Raw genomic sequence first — 26,415 nt, forward strand, 5'->3', positions numbered from 1 at the left:
TTCTCTATGGTCTGGGAGACGTACATGAGTGTCAGTATCACATGGAGAACTGACTTTTGTGAGAATCCAGCTTGGGCCAGCCTGGGTGAGTGTAATCGGATATATTTTGCAGTTTTGGGTTTGGGCTGTTTGCTGAATAGAACAAGGGCTCACGAACAAGAGAACAATGTTGAGATTAAAGCATTGCCACCTCTGTTTACATCAGATATGTTACTGTGAATTGAAATCTATTCATGAACAATTGCGAGTTATTGTATACTCTGTATTTTTTCGTCATGGTAGAATATATATTTTTTATGTTGCTTTTTTAATTATCCACAAATAATGAGAACTACAATGCAAACATCTATCTGGAGATATACAATAATGCTACTGAAGGGCATATCTGAAAAATGGGACTAATCGACTTATATATCTTTCTTAAACACTGTCCGTTACAGGCATTCTAATCATTATATTATAAATTGTTTGATAGGCATTACTTAGAAGTTGACGGATGACAAGAAAGACACAATTTTTATGGATAACAACTTCTTTAATACTGTAAAAGGCGACGTTTCGGTATAGATCCTTATACCGTTGTCAAGCAAGACTGAATGAGGGACATAGTGCAGAATATATATAGCAAGTGGATGATAACAATAGAGGATTAACAGTAACAACAAGGGCATACATGAGTGGGATAACATGGGTAGGTGTGACAACAAAGGGATTATGCTATCACAACACGATGGGCAGAAAACACATAGCTAGAAGCCAATAGGGGCATGAAGCCAAAAAACAGGTGATTATTGGTTGATGAGTTCATAGTAGGCGGATGGGATGAAATAGCCTTGATCTCTGTTGATTGATGGCTTGTGGCGGCGAATATGGACTGCTTCTGTTAGTTTTCTTTTGGTGAAGTCATGGAGGTTGTTGGCGAGGATTTGGACGTTGTCCCAGTTGATGATGTGATTGGGACAGTTGATGATATGGTCCGAGATGGCTGATTTGCTGTCGGATTTGGTGGTGGAGGTTTTATGCTCTTTGATTCTGGTGTTGATTGGGCGGGATGTTTCACCTACGTAAGATTGCCCACAGTTGCAGTCAATTTTGTAGACTACACCTTTAGCCTCTTGGGGTTTAGATGTGTTTCTGCCGTTGGCTCTTAGCAGGGTGTTGAGGGAGTTGGAGCTGGTGAAGTGGGTGTCGATGTTGGCTTGCTGTTTGAGGAGGCGGCTGATGATGTGGGAGGCTTTTCCTATGAACGGGAGGGCGATGCGGAAGGGCGCTGATTCGGGTTTAAGGGTTACAGGTCTGGGTGTGGGATGGAGTACAGAGGCGATGATCGCTAAGAGCCAACGGCAGAAACACATCTAAACCCCAAGAGGCTAAAGGTGTAGTCTACAAAATTGACTGCAACTGTGGGCAATCTTACGTAGGTGAAACATCCCGCCCAATCAACACCAGAATCAAAGAGCATAAAACCTCCACCACCAAATCCGACAGCAAATCAGCCATCTCGGACCATATCATCAACTGTCCCAATCACATCATCAACTGGGACAACGTCCAAATCCTCGCCAACAACCTCCATGACTTCACCAAAAGAAAACTAACAGAAGCAGTCCATATTCGCCGCCACAAGCCATCAATCAACAGAGATCAAGGCTATTTCATCCCATCCGCCTACTATGAACTCATCAACCAATAATCACCTGTTTTTTGGCTTCATGCCCCTATTGGCTTCTAGCTATGTGTTTTCTGCCCATCGTGTTGTGATAGCATAATCCCTTTGTTGTCACACCTACCCATGTTATCCCACTCATGTATGCCCTTGTTGTTACTGTTAATCCTCTATTGTTATCATCCACTTGCTATATATATTCTGCACTATGTCCCTCATTCAGTCTTGCTTGACAACGGTATAAGGATCTATACCGAAACGTCGCCTTTTACAGTATTAAAGAAGTTGTTATCCATAAAAATTGTGTCTTTCTTGTCATCCGTCAACTTCTAAGTAATGCCTATCAAACAATTTATAATATAATGATTAGAATGCCTGTAACGGACAGTGTTTAAGAAAGATATATAAGTCGATTAGTCCCATTTTTCAGATATGCCCTTCAGTAGCATTATTGTATATCTCCAGATAGATGTTTGCATTGTAGTTCTCATTATTTGTGGATAATTAAAAAAGCAACATAAAAAATATATATTCTACCATGACGAAAAAATACAGAGTATACAATAACTCGCAATTGTTCATGAATAGATTTCAATTCACAGTAACATATCTGATGTAAACAGAGGTGGCAATGCTTTAATCTCAACATTGTTCTCTTGTTCGTGAGCCCTTGTTCTATTCAGCAAACAGCCCAAACCCAAAACTGCAAAATATATCCGATTACACTCACCCAGGCTGGCCCAAGCTGGATTCTCACAAAAGTCAGTTCTCCATGTGATACTGACACTCATGTACGTCTCCCAGACCATAGAGAATAAATTTAAAAGGAATCCAGCTCAAGTCTAGAACGATTTGGCAAGCCTAGATTGCCTCAATTCTATCCATGGAAGTTAGCATTAATAAAACAATATTGTTCTTGGCTTCTTCAGATTGTATTTTGTTGATACATATTTTTAACTACGAAAATTTTACTGACATCGGTACTGTCCTTGTTGAAGCTATTTATAGCTTCAACAAGAATTTGGAATTATCGTCCATTGTGAGGATACCATATAGTAATCGTTGATGCCGCGCTACACTATAATAAACATTATAATCAAGTTGACTAGTATGTACATTACTACAGTGAACATGTACATGATCATGCCCTTCATACTATCAAATACTAATATGTTATTGTGTGATGAATTTAACTGGATCATTGGTGACAAGTGATATTAATGTTCCATCAGTTTCTTTCCTGGTTGGTCTATCCATGTCTACAAAATAAAAATAATAAAATGAAAAAGGAGGACAGAACAATTCTTAATTTCAGGCTAGAGCTGTGGAAATCTAGACTTTCCCAATCATTGTAGCCTTGCGTTGGCTTCATGTTTTACCTTATTCTCTTGGGTCTACGTCACAGCTCATACCACACAATAACAAGACCAGTTTGCCCCCCAACGGAGCTCCTGGATTTTGGTTATATCATCTAACATGGCCAACCCTGCTCTTAAGTAAACAAGAACCTAATCAGTGAGGGGTCCTTTATCATCCCTATTTACTGCCTATTAAAATCTTATATCTCTCCTCATAGCTGGTTGATATATATTTTTGCTGCTGAATATTCGAAACAGAGTGATTGAGTTGGTACTATACATGTATACGGTTCTATTTTAAATGACTGCAGCCTTCCATTATGAAAACAAATTATTTGAACGCCGCTCTCAGCAGTATTCCAGTGATATATGAAGGCGGTCTGTTGTATATGAAGTAAATGCAAATTGAATCTTGAATCTTGAAAGTTGTAGCTTTTCCGCAAATCAGTATCACAGGCAGTAAACAGTTTATCAACTGCAATATACTGTTTACAACATACAGTATACAGTGTGTCGCGAGCTCCGCGCTGAGCTGGAGCACACATTTCCTAACCCTCTCCCTTCGGCAAACACCTCATGGGGGGTGTAACTACGTAACAGGTCAGGCGTGCACTCGTCAGTTGTCTTATACGGTCAAGAGTAAGATCTTCCGGACGATCACTGCACTCGAGGTATGTGTGTTGTTGATGAGGTACAACGTGTTTGGAACTTGGAGTTGAACACTAAGCACTTATAGAGAAGAGCTCACAGTAAAACGTTATGGACTCGCGGACGGACTTGTGTTTTCAATTCAAGACGTACATGTATCAGGTTGAACTTCTACAACAGATATAACTTGGTTACGGCTCCCTAACTGTAACATTCATTGAACTTTATCCCTTTCATACACATTTGTGATGGGTGACAATGTGACAGCGAGACATATTTTGACATTGAAAATGCCACGTCACGGCATTTTCGCCCTTCTATTTTACATATAATAAAAGATTATTCAAAGAGCAACAATGCGCCCATCGCGACAATGTGACAAATGGCCAAAATGTTGAGTTGTCGAATTGTCGTGCTTTGGTTAATTTTGACACGTTTTGCTTGTTTTTGTAAGAGCATCAATGAAATAGAAGTCTAACATGCCAATTAAAAGATAAAGTGTAAAAATGCGCTATTGCAGCTTCTGATTGCATAGCTCTTCAAGAAGTATTATCAATAATGGGATGGGTGATGAGGTCATCTGCATGCTGAGACTATATGCTGTGATTAACAATGATGCTCTGAGTCAATACATTTTGTCAAATGTATGACATGTATTACCTGTAGGAATATATTGTTTATAATCGTACATGTTTTTGACAGACAATATAATTTACATGCTCAGTAATAGTGACGAAGGGCATAATTGTGTGTTTCCGTGCTTTTTATAGGTGAACATTTGACTTGTCCTTGCATGTGTTTGTTGACGGGTGCCACCTGTGTGGCAGGATACGCTCACCTTTTCACGAACACTCGTTGCATGGCCTGAACCACTTCGGATTTTTATCCCACATTAGTCTGATACACCGTGTTATAACTGAAATACTGTTCAAAGTGGTGTTTAATGCGTTCACCCTAGTGTTTGACTGCAACTGTCCAAATTTTGTGTAGTGAGATCATGTGATGTGTAAAATTAAACATATTCAATTATCCATTTGATTTGATTAGAATATACTTGCGTCAGTGTATTTAATTAACGCCCAAAACCGTAGTTGTTAAACACATATAATAACAGATGATATCCACGCATGGTGCCTTGACTTACTATTAACTTTAATAGGCCATCCGGAATAAAATAATTACCCCAAAAGCGAGGAACATCTGTTTTAGTTTGTTTACATGAAATGTATTCCAAAAAATATCCTCATTAGATGAGAAGGTCTGTTAAGAACTACCTCAGTAGGTCAATCACAATGACAGAGCGTCGTAATACATTTACATCAAGTACAGGACGTCAAAATGACCGACATGATAAACGTGACAGAAGATCTTTCCAAAGTTGTAAATTAATCTGTGGCGATTTCAGGCCTTTGTCATCACTGATCAATTGGCCCATAATTAAAGATTATGACGGCGATACAGACTGTAAAGTAGTTTGTCTCACAGTCCCTGAACCATATTTTTTCCCTTTCCGCCCAGGCTATAGCCCTAAATGAAACAAGCCTAGATGTTCAACAGGTTCAGGCTGAAATTTCCATCTCAATTGGGCTCCTTTTAGATTTAAATATAGTTTCTCGTTTTAACCAAAATAAAATATTTTCAGAGACTACGCGTTAGTCTAACCGTGAAGTACAACTATATATTATACTTTGTATAGTTTAAAAGTTGAGACATATTGCATTTCAAATAATGGCAAATTGTGTATCTTTCTACATTTTGAATTCATTGTAATTTCTGCAATAAAACCTTAACATCAGATAGTGATATATACGAATATGATCTATACTGTGAAAAATGAATTATTAATTTTGTATTATGAATTAAATAAATTGAAATATGATAGTACAAACAAATTATTTTAATCTGTTCATATGAGTAGGTAACTAAAGATCGAGGCAACTCACTACCGTAACCATTTGTGAAAAATCAAATATTCAAAGTTTAGGGGTTTGAACATGTGCATTGAATAACAGACAAGAAAGAAACGCAATTATGAATCAAATTATTTTACAAATAAAACTGAATATATAGAAAATAATGGTTTAATTTCTCATTGTTGGAAGGTGTTAAATAATATTTTTTGTTTGATTGTTTGTTGTTAAAAGCCACACTCAACAATATACCAGCTATATGACGGTGGTTTGTAAATAATCCAGTCTGGGCCAGACAATCCAGTTATTGACTTCAAGAGCACCGATCTACACAATTGAGATACGATGACATGCATCAACCAAGTCAGCGAGTATGACCACCCGATTACGTTAGTCGCCTGCGTACAAGCATGGGTTGTTGAAGGCCTATTCTAACCCAGATCTTCACGGGTATTTCTTTTAATAATAAGGTACAATGAAAAAATTCTGTATATGTCTGTAATAAGTGTGTATAAGTAAATGGATAATATATCCATACACGCCAATTAAATGGGTTAGACTGCATATGGTTCAATGATGAAGTCCATATTTCAAGACATGTATATTTGATATTCATAATAACTCCACAAAAGCTACACAATGGCAACAAAATGGTGCCAGCATCACAGATACCTATAATACATTTTTGAACATGAGATACATATAATTACTCTAAAGTTAAATCATGTATCTAAATAGTAATTTAAAAGGATTACAAATGTACACTTCCAACATTTTTCGTATTTGTTTTCGTTTGGAGAGAGAAGTAGTGACAGTAGTGACTGGTATCTGAATGGTGCAAACAGGTGTCGAATCCCTGTCTCAGATGGATCTAATTTCGATCATGACGGCGATACAGAGCGTGAAGTAGTTTGTCTCACAGTCCCTGATCCATATTATTTTCCCTTCCGCCATGGCCTTACTGTAATGCTATTGACCTTTTTCACACTTCACTACTTCCGGTTTGAAAGCGAGGCTTGGAGAGCAGAAGGTGAAGGCTGGATAGCACATGAAACACATGGAGATGCCAACAAGGCACGCAATCGGGACAAACTGCGACAATTTAACCATCCTGGTACATTTATCGTAAGAATTGAACATTCTTCTTATTGACAAACTATTCTTCTGTTATCTGGTCTCCTTATCGATATAAATTTGAGTCTGGCCGTTCTGTTGTGATTTCAATTTAAAATATCCATGACCACCTGGTAACTCCCAGTGCAGTTTATGGTAGCTCAACAGACTTAATACAAATGTTACTGAAATCTTGTAGAGAATAATTCATTGTTTACACACCATTAAGCCAAACTATTTATTGTGAGTTTAAATAACTTTGCGGGTTGTATTTGAAGTCGAAATATTGACCTTTTGACCATATCTAAATATATGTCAGAAACTAACTAAATTGATATGTTGATATAATGCATCAAATTGTAACCTACTGAGAATTTACAATCGTAACAAATCAGAAGTCTGCATCAGTTGCATATTCGATGTAAATTGTAATGGACTCAAATGCATTCCAATAAAATATTAGACCTCTCGATCTACTTGTGCTGTTGTGATTGTGAACAGTTGATATTTTGATTGTCAATGTTGACAGATTAGATAGCATGAGGTGTAATATTTCAACTGAATTATTACATAAAGGGTGTGTAAATATTTCAACAGAGACCATATAATCTATTATATGGTCTCTGATTTAAAGTAGAGTACAGTTTGATCTGCAATTTTGGTAGCAATTAATATTTACAGTACCAATTTAATCATGTCATGAAATGAACAAAAAAAACAACTAATTAATGTCCAGTAAATGTTCAATCTACATGTGATCTTTATATAATTTACAGAAACAGATAACTCTTTATAACAGTTTGTATTCAAATATTTCAAATGCATAAATTGAAATTGACATTACTAAAATTTTAATGTATCAAAATAATTATTTTTAATTCCCATGCGTATTGCAATCATAACTCATTTATTCCCTTTGTTTAATTGTGAAACCCATCTGGTTTTATGTCCACAAACATGTTTCGAAACATTTAAAACAAAAAGTTTTCTTTTGTGCAAGCAATTGCCATGTATTATTGATTGTTAATCATATCAATTTATATATAAGAATATAGTTGTGCTTACTGTGTCATTTTGCAATAATTATATTGTTATGGTGTAATATTTTACTATTGTTAACAATCTTTAGAACTTTAGTTTATTCCAATCAAGTCAAGTGGTGTGATCATTTTGATATTTTTTTATAATTCAATCAAAACGAGAAAAATAAAAAAATATAAATACATAGAAGAAATTTGTTTTCCTTGTCAAATAACGATGATAGCATGAATTTATCTCATGCTCCTTGTATAGCATGCTCCTTGTGAAAATTCATTCAATATTTCTTCTTCGAATGTACCTTATATGATGATTTTAGGGAGACATTACTGACAGCTATTGATAATCTTGGAGGACAAAAAACTCTACATAGTATTCTTTTGGGTGATCCAAACATAGATGTTTTCCTGAATACAAAAATATTCTTGTCTGTACACAAATTTATAGAAACAACTAACAGATTCAGTAACTAGCATATTATTGTTTCCAAACTGTTAATCATTAATATTGTTAAATATATATTCAACACTAAAATGTATAATATTAGGATATATATGAGATGCACACTGTCTTCACTTTCCAGCACATTGTACATATCCTTCATATGAGCACTGTATATATATTGCGCACTATGTTTCCACAATGTGAAGCTTCAACTGTAAATTGTTTATTTACATAATGCAATATTATGTATAACTGTATATAGGGAGAAGGCGGTAATAAGTGTTGCCCTTGTGCCCAATCCCTTTGTCTTTTTGGACAATATAATATCTCATCTTATGATCTGACAAAGTTAATATTTTCAAGTCAAGATATCAACTTTAGTAAACCACATGAAGAGATAAACAATGCATTTGACAAAATAAATTCAAGTCTTATATTTTCTTTGTGATCTTCATGACCTTACTCAGAAAACCATAGTGTCAATGAGGCAGACTGACTGTAGGTGTGACAAAACGTGATATTTCGCCTGATTTTCACTCCAGCGAAAGTATGTTTTCAACATGGTCAGAGTAAACAAAGTATTTCATGATTAAATACATACCGGTATACAAATATCAAAACGTGTTTCATTAAAACAAGAGTGAATTTCTGTGTGACATTGATATAAAGAGCTGTGGTACACTGTCATTAAATTGATGCATCTGTTGAGTTTACTGTTTACAAAAAATATACAGTTTGTGTTTTCGACATATCAGATGAATTGATTCCTTCATGATTGTTCTTAAGTAGCATGTAATGTTACACACTGTGATTAATTTTCCTTAAACTTCTCTATTTCAGAAGAATGTTGTTTTCTAAATAAGCAATATTTTGAGAGAAGGTGAATATGCATTGTTTATAAAAAATGTTATTGAAGTAGGAATATTATTACAATATTATTGAATTATTCATTTCAGGCAAGCAAGTCAACACAATGAAGTAATAGTATCCGGTGATGAATGTCTGGTGGAGCTTTCTGCTGACAGTAACAAAATGGTTACAATGTGCGTCCTGTCAAAGGATGAGGAAGTGAAAAGCCATAATCATTTAATCAACAAATGTGCTTCCTGTCACATTTCACTTAAATAGAACGAGGAAGTGAAAAGCCTTATTCACTCACAAATCAACATGGCCAATATTTATCGGACACTGAAAAAGCACATTTTACCATTTGTTTTCTCCTGGAATTTAATTAGGTGCTTTTGACTGACAAAGACACCCAGTCAATGTTAAGTTTTGAAAACTTATATTGTGAGAAATAAAGATATGAAAATTTTGGTTTGTTTTTCTTTGTTAAATATGAGAAATCCAGATTGTTCCTTCAACATAATTTGTACCGATACATATATTTTATCTTGGCTTGATTACCAGTTGAAGTTGATTCCTTTTTATCTTTGGTTATTTTATCTGTACTCATATCTGATCAAGACATTTTCGAACTATTCAGGATAAATGTATTAGTAGCTTCCTTTTGATATACAATTACCTATCATCATAGGATTAGGTGAGGGTGTTCAAGAAGTTGGTAGTTGTATCCATTCTTATATTTCTTCAATTTCAAACATTATTTATATTTATGAAATTTTAGTTTCCTTTTAACTTAATTTAAACAGTTCACACATTATTATTTTTGTCGTGCACGGTGCAATCTCAATCAGCAATAATCAGTTAAGTAAGTGATGTTTGAAAGTATCATCTGTCATTGTACACACTGAATAGAGTTATCGCCCCTTCTGAAAATTTATTTTGACACACAAATTACTTTCATAATTAACATTGTAATATGTTAAAATGAAAATCTTAGCAGAAAAAGTGTCTTTTGTCAACTGGACTCATGGCAAAACGATAGTGCTTTGTACAGCCAACACCACTATTAAACGTGAAATAAACATGCATGATCTCAATCTTGATCTAGAATTCGCCAAGCCACGCATTGACTGAGCAATTTTGCAAAAGTACACTGACGTGTTTCATGTTATGCGGTTTATTTACGATACAAAACTTCTGTCATTGAATGTACTGTCACATTGTGCCTATATGCCGACGAGGTTATGATAAAAAAATCTAACTCTGAAATACGTATCTCGAAATGCACCTTTCGATTCACTTCCGGGATCCTGACAGCAAAATGCTAATTCCAGTGTATTACAGGCATATTTTATTTGGACCTCATGATTTAATGTGAATTATTTTCTGTATTAGATACAGAGGATACCATTTTTTGTTTGTTTAAAATGTCCATCAGTGAAATGCACAACATGCTGTCTGTTCCCTATGAGCTGATGCGACTCTCACTGCATGGAGCTATGCTCTCCAAGCCTCGTTTTCGATCCAAGATGGCAAAAGTGTGAAAAAGGTCAATAGCCTCAAATGAAACAAGCCTAGATGTTCAACAGGTTCAGGCTGAATTTTCCATCTCACTTGGGCTCCTTTTAAATTTTAATATAGTTCCTCGTTTAAACCAAAATATTATATTTTCAGAGACTAAGCGTTAATCCAATCGTGAAGTACAACCATCCAAATGATCCCATGCATTTCTTCAGACAGACTCTCCATGTTCCTATTGATATGTATCAAAAGACAAATGAATTAAATATTACAGCACTGGTGAAAAGTTTATATGCGCATGCCAGCGTCGATCCTACAATATCCTTTTGCGCAAAACACATATGTACTGATGAATTAACATAGTAATACTTCACAAATATATGTCCAGATGTATACACCAGTTTCATCTCGTAATCTTTATTCGTGCTTTTAGCTCTTTTGCTACAGGAGATTATGGGTTGTTACATCACACAAGAAAGCCAGGTCCAAATTCAAGTCATAATTTCATGGTACCTTTTCGGGTGAACATTTGGCTTGCCTTTGCATGTGTTGATGGTGGGTGCCACTAGTGGATCGGGATGAGCTCGCCTTTTTGCAAGCACCCAGTGTCATCATTTTTTATGGTGAATCGGTGAATGTTGAGACATCAACATTAAGTACAGCCTCTTTAAGGGTGTTAAATTAGGAAAAAGTACACGCTTTAAAATATTGACCCGTACTTAAATAATGATGACTCCCTTAACAGAATCCGACAGCGTCAATGCCAGATAAATCTATTTTATGAACAGGAGGGTTTCAATTTGGTCTTTCCCGCATATTATCACAATTTTCTCGTCGGTTATCTGTACTTTTTCTCCCAATACAGATTGTCATTTCCCCCACACTTTTGGATGTGATTGTTCAGGCATTGCATTTATCTACCTTCTCCAGCTACATCTATTTGAAACAACTCACTAAACACTTCCCTCTCACAAATAACGTCAAATTTACGACGTCCTCAAGTTGCGAGTGCATGTGCGAATCTCCATAAATGATGTCATGATAGAACAATGTTTTATCGTCAAATAACTATCGCTTCCTTCTTCTTTGTTTTTTGCGATTTATATGTCTTATATCATTAAATGTCCATTTCTCATTGCCTTATTATGACGTATCCGTGTCATAACCAATCATGTAGCAATAGCATACACAAATATCGTTGACTTCGACATAGAATAATGTCATGATATATGATATATATCCTTTGGTGTGCAATATTTCTGGTTGATAAATCTAACATGTGCTTACTTTTAAGAATAGCTACAATACATATTTATATCACTTTATCAGGTGTAATAATACAATTGAACCTAAATGTAGGTCTGTTGTAAGATCCTTTAGTTGCTGAGTGCGGCATTAAACAACAAACAAATAAAACATAATATCTAAAAGAATTATGTTAATAATCTCCACAATCTCCATACCTCTTTCTCTATGTTTAATATGAAAACATAATAACTTTTTTTAATAATCTGAAGCAATAATAATGACAATAATATCATAATGATATCATCATTATTTATGTTACTTATCCTCAACTGAAGTAGTCCTCCACACCATACATTCAGTGAAGAAGCCCATGAACATATTAACTATTACATACATTAATCTCCATACCTCTTTCTCTATGTTTAATATGAAAACATAATAACTTTTTTTAATAATCTGAAGCAATAATAATGACAATAATATCATAATGATATCATCATTATTTATGTTACTTATCCTCAACTGAAGTAGTCCTCCACACCATACATTCAGTGAAGAAGCCCATGAACATATTAACTATTACATACATTAATGGAAATTTGATGAACAGTTGAAGTTAGCAAATGATATTATTTGGTCGAACATCTATTTGCCAATACTATATTATTGAATTGTGAGTCCACAGTAATTTTTGCAAGACTACTCTCATAAATGTCATGACGCTTTTTAAGCCAGGGTTATATACTCGCATTAATGTGCTGACTTATTATTGCATTAATTTCATTATTTCTAATTATTTTTTTTAATTCATGCAAGCTAAAACGATCTATTGGTTTGATTTATTGTTATGGTATCCACAAAATAAGTAGGATCCGGGTTTCTTTTCATTTCTGTTGTTCTTTGTTTAACGCCGCCCGCAGCAATATACAATGCAATGCATCAACCAAGTCAGCATGCCTGACCACCCAATCCCTTATGATCACCTCTAACGAGAAGCATGTGTTGCTGAAGACCTATTCTTACCCAGATCTTCATAGCTCAAGTGGGATTCAACTGATATTTTAAGATGAAATAAAACTGAGTTATATTTACTGTTTACATATCAAAGTTTGCCAAATTGTTACAAAATGTTTGGCCACAGCAAGGCTACGTATTCACAACATATTGTGCTAGGCACTGTATAACTGGACTGATGGAGGGCCGTATTCCTCCGTGTGGGCCACCTGCTAGGCAATATGGGACGGGGAAACTGCAGGGGGTGAGGGGAGTTAAGTTGATGGTACATACAGAAATGAGAGGATCATTATACAAATGTGAAACCTCATTTCACAAAGGAAGAGGCGAAAGTCCCTCAACCCAAAGTCTGCATGTATCAATACCCAAACCTGCCACATCCTCAACCACTTAACTTACTTCACAATCATCTCACTACATGTTCGCCAACCCTCGTATCACAACGCACGCACGCACGCACGCACGCACGCACGCACGCAAACACACATCGCATTCATGAACCTGACTGTAAAACCCATGGTAGCAATGATCCTGGAAAAAGGTTGCTGATTATGCTGCAACCCATCAGCCATAGAAAAGAGCATGCAACATCCAAGCATGTAGTTTATTTTGAGGAACAATGCCAGCGGTATGACAAGGTTTAGATTGATCCTATGTTTCATCTATTGGGAACAACTCACTAAGGTCGGAGATGTCTAGATCTCAGTCTAGCTGTGGCCAGGTGACAATATCTCAGAAATCTGCGTCCCGTCCACAGTGTGGTGAGAAGCCTACAGACCAAAGTCAAATACCAGTGATATGCACAGCCGTGCGCGTGACAGTACCAATATGGCGGTGGATCGGCCTGCAGAGGAGAGGCCGTTAACATAGGAATATCTGCTCTCACAGATGATGGCTCAAAGTATGCACACTCAGCAACTGATTGTTGGAATGTCGACCTCAATTTCTCAGTTTGGGGATACCTTCACAAGGTTAATGCAAAATAATGTTGAGAAACGCCCAGCTCAAGATGTGCTCGATGCCTCCAGATTGTCGAAAATTCAGAGATCTGGTGCTGATCCTTGTGTAGAAGCTGGTGAAGGACCTGATCACAGTGAATATGAAGCAGACTTGGAGGATCTGTTTGATGATGCGCAGTACACACAGAACACGGTTCTTACAGCACGGTCCCTTCAGCATGGCCACACCTCAGCGCCTGATCTGTCTCAAGTCGTGTGTGACGACGTTGGTTCAGGTGAAACAGCAGAAGATGGGGACATTCTTGATTTACTGTTGGAGGATTATTCTTGTGGTGGCCTCCTATCAATTCAAAACTAGCTGCTGCTATGAACAAGATGATATTCCAGAAGATGGGTGATGACAAATTCAAATCCAAACTCAGGCCTATGACAGAACCAAGAACTGTGATATGCTACAAGCGAGCAAGTCAACCCAGAAATCTGGGGCAGATTGCGGGCACACACCAGGTCTAATGACATCAAGATGCAGAAACTTCAAACCTGCCTTATCACAGCTACAATACCCATTTTACAACTGACTGACACATTGTTGAAAGTCAAGAATAAAGAACTTCCTCAGGATAAGTTAAATGTGAATGCCCTTGCCAAGCTGGTAACGGATGCTGTCTCCCTCATATCCCATGCTAACATCGTACTTAATCACCGCAGGCGTGAAATGCTGAAGCCTTGTTTAAACAAGCAATTCCAACAGCTCTGCTCGCCCCAGACGCCAATGTCCACTCTGTTATTTGGTGACAACCTGGCGGAGACCATCAAAGACATGAGTGCTACTAACCGCGTCAGCGGTCTGCTTTCAACCAGCCATGTGTTTTCCGGCCCATGACTCAACAGACCGTCAACTTCACGGCCTCCTCAAGGCAGAGGCAGGGTTTTTTAGCGTAGAAGAAAAGGATGGATCAGGAGAGGAAATACTAGATACTGATGCCTAGGAGGTAAGACGAGACACTGTTACACAAGATGTTTTCCAGGCGGGCAGATTCCTGTTCTTTCTCCCTGAATGGGAAAAACTTATATCTGACAGTTTTGTCTTACAAACTGTGACAGGTTGCTATCGCCTTACCCTGAATTTGAAACATTTGAATGAAAACATTGATTATGTGCATTTTGAGATGGAGAATCTGTACGCCGCCATCTCCTTAATCAGGAAAGACTGCTTTATAGCATCCATTGACTTAAAAGATGCGTATTACTCAGTGCCCGTTCACCCAGATCACCAGAAATATTTGAAATTCACGTGGCAAGGACAACTGTATCAGCTTACCGCGCTTCCGAATGGACTTAGTTGTGCCCCCAGATACTTTACCAAGATTCTCAGAGCACCTTACGCATATCTACGGTCGAAAGGTCACATGAATGTTGGTTACATTGACGATTATTTATCTTGGGTGATGACAAAAGTGAGTGTAGAGCGTTTGTACAAGAAACAGCGGAACTGTTCACACGTCTCAGGTTTATCATACACCCAGTGAAGTCGGTTATGATACCAACGCAGGAGATTGTGTTCTTGGGCTTTGTTGTCAACTCAGTCACGATGACTGTTTACCTCACGTGTGCAAAAGCTACCAAAATTCAGTCTTCGTGTATCAGGCTACGGAATAAGCAATTCATCACAATACGAGAATGAGCTGAAGTAGTGGGTAATCTTGTGGCAAGTTTCCCAGGCGTCAGGTTAGCACAGCTCTATTACCGCCAGTTGAATAACACCAAGTCCAGAGCAATGCGGGCGTCAAAAGGCAACTATGATTACGTCATTTCTCTGCCGGACTGTGACAAGTCTGATTTGAATTGGTGGATTTCACACGGCGTGCAAACCTATTTCCGTCGAACCCCGTTTCTTACCCTCACGTCGGACGCATCAAACAAGGGGTGGGGGGGAGTGTGCAACGAACTGTCCACTGGGGGACACTGGTCACGTGACGAGGCGGAATTACACATCAACTACTTGGAGTTATTAGCGGCTTTCCTCACTCTGCGTACTTACTGTACAAAGATGTCTAATTGCCACATCAAACTGTTGATTGATAATACAACAGCGGTTGCGTACGTGAACAATATGGGTGGAAAGAAACCAACTTTGAACAAATTAGCCAGGGACTTATGGGAGTGGTGTTTGTATAAGGACATTTGGCTCAGCGCTGCACATCTTCCTGGTAAGCAAAATACTGTTGCCGACCGAGCATCAAGGGTGATCAAGGACAACACTGAATGGTTTATCGTGTTCCGTGTTTTCAACAAAATTTGCCAAATTCTCGGCACACCTGACATAGACTTATTTGCGTCTAGGCTGAACTATAGCCTTAAGAAGTATGTTTCTTGGCAACCGGATCCGGATGCATATGCAGTTGACGCATTTTCTATATCATGGACATCATATTTCATCTATGCATTTCCACCTTTCAGTCTGTTGAACACTGTACTGAAGAAGATAGAAGAAAATAAGCGCAGCGGTATACTGATTGCCCCAGTGTGGTCTACCCATCTGTGGTTCCCTCGTCTGCTCCGGCTGATCAAGCATCCCCCAGTGATTCTACCGCCAGCACGACAGGTTCTCCTCTTACCACACAACGAAGGCACAACTCATCCCCTGAAAAAAATGAAAATAGCAGCATTTCTCTTGTCCGTAGATCTCTCCAGAGAAGAAATGTATCGCAACGAGCTATCGAAATCATTCTCCAGTCCTGGCGAAAATCCACAAGAAGACAGTATGACTCGTATATCAAACGCTGGCTTCTCTTTTGTGGTTAGAGGCAAGTTAATTCACTGTGTCCATCGGTGAAGGAAGTGTTAGATTTCCTGTGTGAACTATACGACGACAACTTAGGGTATGGCGCTCTGAATTCAGCTAGATCAGCGTTATCATCTGTGATTATCTTAGACACTGGTACCCTGGGTTCTCATCCGCTCATAAACAGATTTATGAGAGGTGTGTTACAGTCACGTCCAGCTCTTCTTAGAAATACTGTTACCTGGGATACGGACACTGTTCTGACATATCTGAAAACAAAATCACCTGTGAAGAAACTGTGCTTGAAAGACTTGTTGTAAGTTTAGAATAGGTAGTTTAGTTAAGCAGTCTAGATCTGGTACTCATCTAAGTGAAATAACAATTTCGGCCTATGCCCTTGATCGGCGCCTGTGCATTGTGACAGTGATGCGTGAATACCTGGACAGAACAGCGCCCTTGCGCGTTGATGAAACCCAGTTGTTAATTGGCTACACAAAACCCCACAGGCATGTAGCAGAGGACACGGTGTCAAGATGGCTGAAACGTGTACTCGAGCTGAGTGGTGTGGACATAAATATATTCAAACCACACTGCACCAGAATGGCCTCTACAAGTGCTGCTATGAGACAGAATGTGCCTTTGCAAACCATTCTGACTACAGCCGAGTGGAGTGGATCCTCCACATTTACCAAGTATTACAACAAACCTGTAAATAATTACTCTGCGTTTGCTTTGTCAATTCTCGATAAAAGTTCTTGTTAATGAAAATTGCTCAGTCACATCATTGGACGCTGTAAATTATAGCTGAAATGAACTCAATTTTGTTTACCAGTGACTGTTTTGGGGTTTGTTTGAAACCCTGAGCGCTTTAAACATCTCACCGTGATCACGTACTACGACGTGATTGGTTGAAATATAATTGAAAATTAAACGAGACTTACAAGTAAGTTGAAGTTTGATTAAGATTATATGAAACTTATCACAAGTATAGGGATCACGTGCCCACCCTACTACTGCAGTAGCTGTCACCCACCCTTTGTGGTTACGGGTTTCAAACACTTTAAAGTCTGACTCTGACCTCGCTTTCGCTATCTCACGTGATCCCTTTACTTGTGATTAGTTTCATATAATCTTAATCAAACTTCAACTTACTTGTAAGTCTCGTTTAAATTTCAATTAATATGGCGAGGAGATCCACTTTACCACAGACCATTGAATTTTCCTGTGTACGCTCAGTGTATGTTAACCCAGACTTCATCGAGGCACTGCACTGAATTGTCATCAGGTTGTAACTTAACAAAGTTGGTTGGTTGGTTTGTAGTTAAACGCCGCACTCAGCAATATTCTAGCTATATGACGGCGGTCTGCAGCTGATCGAGTCTGGACCAGACAATCCAGTGATTAATATCATGAGCATCGATCCACGCAATTGGGATCGATGACATGCATCAACCAAGTCAGCGACGCTGACCACCCGATCCCGTTAGTCGCCTTTTACGGCAAGAATGGGTTGCTGAAGACCTATTCTACCCTCGATCTTCCTACAGAAATTGAGGAACTTGAGTGTTCTCATTGTCATCAACAAATCAAAACTGTTTGATCAAATGTAAATTAGAGACGATAACATTAAAATGAAATATCAGACTACATGCTCAACGGGTCAACTTTACAATGGCTTACAGGGTGGATAATGTGAAGGTTGTAAATAAGATGTTACACTTTAATGTATTGGTACAATCCCCACACACCCGCCTCCACCCCTAAACGTTTGTGTGCATGGGTCTTATGTCTTGAAACTTTTTACATAATCTAATAACTATTTAGTTGTGTTATGAAATTGTATGTTTGTATGTTAAGGAAATGGTTCATATTAGTGTGTTTCCATAAACGTACAAATAAATCCTAGCCGCGACATCTGCCACCCCCAGATAATTTTGCATAGAATGCAATACCAGAGAGTATTGAAACAGAGATAGTGTACCTTTCCCTCATATTATCAACTAAATATACATACACTTGGAAGGGTGATATATATACTCTTCCAAAAAGGAAACTTGACACTGACTTTCAAAATGTAATATAATGCGATTGTTTCAAAATAGGACACAGAAACCATAACTGAAACACTGTTTGAACATCAATGTACACAATGTTCAAAACATTAAACGTGTCACCTAGACAGACACACGTACACGATACAGTTAATGTCACAGGGGTACACAAAATGTCAGTATCGGTTGTGCCCTCCACGTGCATCAATCACCGCTTGACACCGACGACCCATAGATGTAATCAAGTTGTCAATAACACGCCGTTGGATGTGCTGCCATTCATGCTGAAGTGCATCAAGAAGCGCCGAAAGTGTTTGGGGCGGTGGATTCCTTCTGCGAACGCATCGATCCAACTCGTCCCACAGATGCTTAATCGGGGACAAATCTGGTGACCGGGCTGGCCAAGGTTATGTCTGGATGTTGTTGTGCTGTAAGAAGTCCTGACAAACACGTGCAATATGCGGTCGAGCGTTGTCCTGCTGGAACTGTCCGCCATAAACGTTGACGTGAGGAAGAACGTAAGGCTGTAGGATCAAGTCTCTGTAACGCACACCTGTCAATGCACCTCCCACATGCACGAGAGGCGTCCTACCACCGTGATGAATTCCGGCCCATGACACTCCCGCCGCCAAATGGGACAACCTGCTGCACACATTTGGGTGCGTAACGTTCACCCCGACGTCTGTAGACACGTGCACGCCCATCAGCACGTGTGTGTAGGAAACGGGACTCGTCAGTAAACAGTACATTTCTCCACCTTGCACGTGCCCATCTAACCCACTGTTGGCACCGAAGCAGGCGGTCCACCAGATGACGTGGGGTCAATACATGACGTCGACCAGGTCTTCGTGCAAAAAGTCCAGCCTCCCTCAGTCTGTTGCGTACCGTTTGATCTGATGTCGCAGCATTGGTCACCCTTGGTCTTCCTGACCTTGGTCTGTCGTCAACTCTGTTAGTGTTGTTGTAGCGGGTCCACAGTGCGGAGAGTGCCTGGCCACTTCTTGCTGAGTTGTTCCGTTGAGCTGCATTCACTCTTGGCATTCTGTCACCGCCTCTACTGCCGTATGAACAGCCGTTGATGTGGATTTTTATACCTATTTAGCAGGGGGGGGGGGGGGGCTGCATGCCTTAATGCAGGATCCTGTGCTGCACGTTTTTTACAGGCGGTTGCGTTTGGATGAAGCTTTAAAATTGATCCCCAAACGCTACGTTTATGTGCTTTGGATGTGTTTTCGCAAATTATAGACACATCATCTTTCTGTTTGACTTATTTGGTTCTCATTAAATGTAATTATTTTAGATATTTGGCAAAAAGTGGTTTTACATCTATGTCAAGTTTCTTTTTTTGAAGAGTATATTATCAAATCATTTCCATTTCGAACGAGGGAATCAATGGTTAAATCTATGACTATTGTCATAATAATCATTCATTACATCAAACCTGATTTTGGTGTAAAATACTTTTGGCAATACGAAATCTGCTCTTAAAACGTCGTACAATGAAGAACGGAACGGCACCGCGGTGTTTTGAAAAGGATTCTGCCTGGATACCCGTACTTGTGAATGTCTCCGATATTTGACAACAGCTATTATACTGTCTAAAATACTGTTAGTCCCACTTTCCAATGTTGTATTCGATATAAACAAACACATTGTTTGGTATGTGTATGTGAGTGTGCCCTTTTTGACTTGCACCATATGTTCCCGTGTTTTTCAGGTGAACAATTGACCTTCCTTTTCATGTGTTTGTGAAGGGTGCCACATGTTTATGATATGATCGGCATCGTACAGTGGACAATGCTATTAGCTGATATTACTTATGACCATGAACATGATTTGATCGCTTTTATCAACACACTGATATGTTACCAACATGTTGTACCACAGAAAAAAATAATCATCCTGACAAATTCCAGATATTACATATTACCTTGTAACCTATTATCTGGTACATCAAATATAACATAAATACTGACATATATCATGCTTCATAAATCAAACACTCTTTTCAAATCGTTATAACCATAAAATCTATACACGTAATGCTCTCTCTATGACATCTTGAGTTTTTTTCATCTATTTCATTTTGAATTAAAAACAGTTGACAACTTCAGATTAGGTTATGGAACATAATAAAACAAATTTATTACGCTGATGGCCGAGTTCACAACGAACACCAAATACATCATACCATATCAAATGTCTTTTATTTCTTTGTGACCGCCTCCGTGGTCTAGTGGTAGATCGTCCGCCCAGACAGCGGAAAGTCCGGGATTCCCGGCCCCGGCCGCGTCATACTAAAAGACGTTAAAGATGGTACTTGTTGTTACCCTGTCTGGCGCTCGGCAATAAGGGGCTAAAACAAGGACTGGTCGGCTCGGTTCGTACACTGTGTCTGAGTGGGGTATTCATGTTAAACTGCGGCATGGTATCCCAGTGGGCTAGCACTATAAATCGGCATCAGTCCGGACTAGTACAAGCAGCCACACACACACACACACACACACACGTGTATGCACTTCGTTATATAAGTGCAATAATCATCTTGGGCGCGACGTTAAACCCAATTTTACCTCACCTTATTTCATTGTGTATAGTATGTTAGATAAACTGTAAAAAGCGCTTATTGAAATGCTGTCACTTCAGTTACCACACCATGTGACAATACTGTGTCTGCATACCTAGAAAATTACCTCTCTTTGTAAGGAATCGTATTGATGGCCACGCAAATTCCTCCATTTGATTCCACTTTTACTTTCATGAAAATAAGGGTTGTCACTTTGTTTTTTCCTTTGTTGAGACTTTGACGTATGAGTGACCAACAGTAACAACTCGCCAGAATTGTGTCAACTCGAGGACAGAAGAATAAATGTTTATTGAGAAGGTCCCAAGTATTTATAGGAACTGACCACATCAATGTTCTTGTCGGTGCAAGTGCAAAAAATGTTAACAATTGACCTGTTTCTATATAAGATAATTTGTCTTAACCATATTAATTTTCATGATCCTCGTAATACTTGTATAATCTCTGAAGAAAGTATATTTGTTTCGTTATTGGGTCCAAAAGAAAGTAATACAAAGTTTCATTACGTTTGAAATACCAATGATATGAGCGACATTCAATTCCCGTTAATGTCAAAGTGAATTTAAAAGATCGGGGTAGTTGTGAAGTCACATGACCCAATTATAGCCTCAGTCCATATTTGCTATAGATGCCTTTTAATGCTGTTTTGGAAGTATATCAGCAATAAACAATAAATCAGAATTGAGATAATCACTTTAAAGTGATTTTTAAAAAACATTTTCTGGCACACGTCATGAATTTATGCGATAGAGACTAATACTCATGGAATAATAACATTCCACAACAAACAGCTGATACTGTTGCGTTTCAATAAGTTCAGGACATAATGTTTATTTAGCTTTCTAGCAAAATCGAAAACAAATGTCACATAATGAACATATTTTCTTTTCAACGTTTTTGAAGAGCTAAGAGGGATTGCATTTGACAGGTATCCACATGCAGTGTGTACGATAATGGTAATACCATCAACAACATGACAGTCTAGTGTTAGCAATGTGTTGGTGAAGAATGCAATATATTAAATTCCGAGATCACACAGACATGCACTGGCCACATTCACATATGAAACACCTTTGCAGTAGACACTTGCAGTTATGACAATACACTTTTACATATCTAACTGAAACAATAGACTTGTGCTTCTGAGTTATAGGTGATGGTCAATTCCATATATTACATCACTGCCTTTTCATGTATTTTATAGAAATACGTTCTGATCGTGATTTTATGTTTTTCTTCATAAGAAAAAGATGTTAGATGTTCAAAACTTAAAATTAGTAAATCAGTTACAAAAAAACAGGTGATCCTTCCCATCCAGAAGACATTTTGTTTTGTGCACAGATAAAGACAGCTACTTATACTAAGAACTAACAATGGCGTTTGTGCTAAAGCATAAAACGTCAACGCCAGAAAATAACCAGTCTCGATTATCACAGCGGTGAAAATAATGAGTGGATCAGGGAAAGTGTTCGCGAAAAGGGTAAGCATATCATACCCTACCGGTAGCACGCGCCACTCACATGATTTGCATAAAAAAATATGTGTGTGTTGCCTGACACCGCACATCCATACTAATGCCACGCGGTGGCGGCATGTAAACAAACCAGACAATCAAGCGATGGACAAATTGAAGAAAGAAACTTATGACTGGCGCCCAGCTTGTTTTCTAATTTTGATTATTGCGTAAGACAATTATCTCTGATCATATTGATATTTATTAAATCATCATTGAATAGTGTCCTTTGCTTGGTATCAACAAGGACATTATCTTAATTGATAACATATAGTCAGATAACAGTTTGAGTGAGCGAGTGATTGAGTATATTTCAGGCTGCTTTTAGCAATATTCAAGCAATGTTGAGGCGGGGGACTATACATTGTACCCACGTTGGGAATCAAACCCGGGTTTTCTGTGTGGCGAGTGAATGCTTTAACCAAACGGTACCGCACCAACACCAATTTGAAAACTAAACAAGGGCAACACACAAACGACTACCACCAACATAAACATGCAGTGCACACACACACGCACATACTGAACAAAACTTCCAGTGACATTGAATTAGTTTTAATGCAAAGTTATGTTTTTTACCAAATCTGAGACAATTTCGGTTTGCAACAGACAAAAGAATCCTGTAAGTGTTCAAATGGTTTAATTTGCCATGCTGACTTAAAAAAATGCTTGATTTCATGAAAAAAACATGAACATGCCAAAATGTCAATTTACAAATCAATAGCGTGTAATACACCTCTGGTTGCGATGCAAACATCACATCTTCGTCTCATGGAATGGACCAGGCGTTGCACAAAGTCCTTTGGGATATCTGTCCATATCTGCTGGAGCATGTTTCGAAGTTCCTGGAATGTCTGTGGAACACATGGTTGACGTCGAAGGTGAAGATCCATGTCATCCCACATGTGCTCAATTGGGGAGAGATCAGGGGAGCAAGTCGGCCAGGGGATGACATTCACGTTGTTTTGTTGAAGGGAATCCTGAACAAGTCGAGCAATATGAGGCCGGGCGTTGTCATGTTAAAAGGCAATGCCTGGGCCATGACGACGCAAAAACAGTAGAACAACAGGGCCGATGATCTCGTCGCGGTAGCGCTGTCCATTGAGATTTCCTTCTACCACTATCAAACGGGTCCTCTGTCTTGCTGTAATCCCACCCCATAAAATAACGCTGCCGTCCCAAAACCGATCTTCTTCCATGACACAATGATTGACGTAACGTTCACCTCGACGTCGGTACACTCGAATCCGTCCATCGCTGTGGCTGAGGTGAAAACAAGACTCGTCAGTGAATAGAACTTGTCCCCACTGCATGGCCGTCCAGCGTAGACGCTGCCTGCACCACTGTTAACGTGCTTGACGGTGGTTTCCTGTCAAAATGGGACGTCTGGCGGGTCTTCTGGCGAAAATCCCTGCACATCTGAGGTGGCGACGTATGGTTTGTGAAGATATTCGTCGAAGGCCAGGGATGCTTCTTGCAGTCACTGTTGCTGGCTGGAATCGATTTCGTAGGTGTGTTGTTCGAAACCAGTTGTTTTGTCAATTATTGGTTACGCGTGGCCTGCCACTCTGAGGATGGTCTCTGACTGCCTTCGTCTGTTGCCAACGTTGCCATAAACACCAAATGGTGTTTCTGTGGACGTTAAATTGTCTTGCAACATCACGTTGTCTCGATCCTGCTTCAAGCATACCAATGGCTCGCAGGCGCTCATTTTCGGACAGGCGTGGCATTTCGTAAGGTTGAATAATTGCGTAATTTTGTTGATTTTCTGAGTGGTTGTTGTCAGCACGATGCTAAACAATGCATATAGAATTCCGTTAACGCACATGTTTTTATACCCATTCTTGGGTAGTGAAATACATAGGGCTTACATAAAAGTCAACTTTTTGCTGCAGCGTTTTTTGTGACATGATGCCATAACTTTACTTGTTTGAAAAATACACTACAATATTGGTGTCACAGGAACTTTTGTTGTTGAGTGTATATATATATATATATTCAGATTCACTCAACTGGCAATACTGTACCTTATTTAATCTGTTCGTTTTTCAAAACTTGCACTTATTAATATTTCTAAATTCTGTTAGACAAATATATGCGCAGAGTAAATCCTATTTTGTCTGTGAAATGAAAACTGTTTTGAGGAAATGTGAAATGTGAGGAGTTTATGGATTCCAAGTACATATAATGACATTATTACAAATAGTATTGTACAATCAGTGGGGCCATATACTCACGTATGTCAAGCACCTGTCCACAGTCAGACATCTGATCCCCTCTAGAGCCTGGTGAACCCCTGTAGCATCTGTAGACACCACGGTCAGAATTCCACACAACATCATACAGCAGAAAACTGAACACACCAGATCCTGACGAGTCAATGTTCCCAGTAAACTCTGCTCTTGTCCTGTACGTGCTGGTGATGTCCACCTTGTTGTAGTTGGTCACATGGAACAGAATATCTGATGAAGAACGTCTCACTGTAAACTCCCTGACAGCAGGCTGGGGTAGTCTCCAGGACAAGGTTGCATTACTTCCTTGACGAGCATATACCACTGCACCAGCTGAAACACAACACACCGTCTGTACTGTTGCGAAGTGGTTAATCAACCAACTGATCATCAAGAGTAATCGTTTTGTTTTAATTTGCTGTTTTTAGATGTAACTTTCAGGGATACTTGATCACAACTATCAAAAAGAAACACAAGTACTTACTTCAGCCCAATAGTTTTTCAACATAGACACTTTCTCACAAACAAGTTGTTGAGATAGATGGGAAATTGTTCTGTTTGAAGATGTCAAATTGCATTCGATTTCTTGGTCGTTTTGGACCTTCTATCAATCTTCGATCATTTCATCTAATCAAAACACCTTAGTTATTTGTGTGTGCACAGTATATACAACATGTTTTCGGTAGAATAATACCAAATATTCTCAAATAGTTAAAACTAATATTTATTTTACTACGTAACATCTGGAGATGGAATATGTTCAGGCTTATTTCTATATATTCACGTTATATTCTGAACACATCTTATCCTGTTCAGTTTCTCGTATGTTTCTGTGACCATATCTATTCTACCGTGAATGTTTAGAATGGCACACAACTCTAACCTCCTCTCTTTTCTTAGAAATCCCAAAGCGTACTGGCATTAAATTAGGCAGATTATGGGGCCATTGAAGCTTAATTCATTTTCATTCCCCCTTAGAGATGAACAGCAGGACATGCAATATCTATTGATATTTTATTTATTATAACTAAGATTATATTTCTTATGATCATGTGAAAGTGGATTTCTTATGATCATATGAAAGTGGAGAGAGATAAATGTGCAAAATGTATTGACATTACACAATGGCATAGAAGAAAGATAATGGTATACTGTTGGTTGACTAAATACAATGGGTTGTTTTCAATGAGATTAGAAATGTTTTTTCACAAGTGACATCTACCATACTATTCCAGGTGTTTTCGTCTTATTTACTTCTCATACCAAGGACTCTAACGTTTGGGATCAAACGACTTTCAACAGGATTCACACATGAAACTGAAACTATTTCCAATTTAGAGACAAATCTTACAATGTTTAAATTATATAACTGACGTTAAATCAAGGTAATCCATACCGGTACTATATATACAACACAGGTCTCCGCACAACAAATGAAACGATCCAGATATATTCTGTACCAATGTCCAATGCCAAATCAGCTTAC

The 26,415-nt window shown here is 38.5% G+C and overlaps 1 protein-coding gene and 1 pseudogene across 1 annotated transcript in view; one reads left to right on the forward strand and one right to left on the reverse strand.

Annotated features, from left to right (window-relative positions):
• Positions 1–25,320, reverse strand: part of LOC139457897 (scavenger receptor cysteine-rich domain-containing protein DMBT1-like) — a 129,898-nt gene extending 104,578 nt beyond the window's left edge. The window contains exon 1 of the mRNA XM_071239241.1: positions 24,936–25,320. Coding sequence (XP_071095342.1) covers positions 24,936–25,320 — 385 coding nt within the window. The remainder of the gene's footprint in view (positions 1–24,935) is intronic.
• On the forward strand, positions 13,498–14,702 carry LOC139458008 (uncharacterized; annotated as a pseudogene).
• Positions 25,321–26,415: the final 1,095 nt, after the last annotated feature.

The sequence above is a fragment of the Haliotis cracherodii genome, unplaced genomic scaffold, assembly GCF_022045235.1.
Source record: "Haliotis cracherodii isolate W230 unplaced genomic scaffold, xgHalCrac1.p SCAF_12, whole genome shotgun sequence".
Taxonomy (NCBI): Eukaryota; Metazoa; Mollusca; class Gastropoda; order Lepetellida; family Haliotidae; genus Haliotis; species Haliotis cracherodii.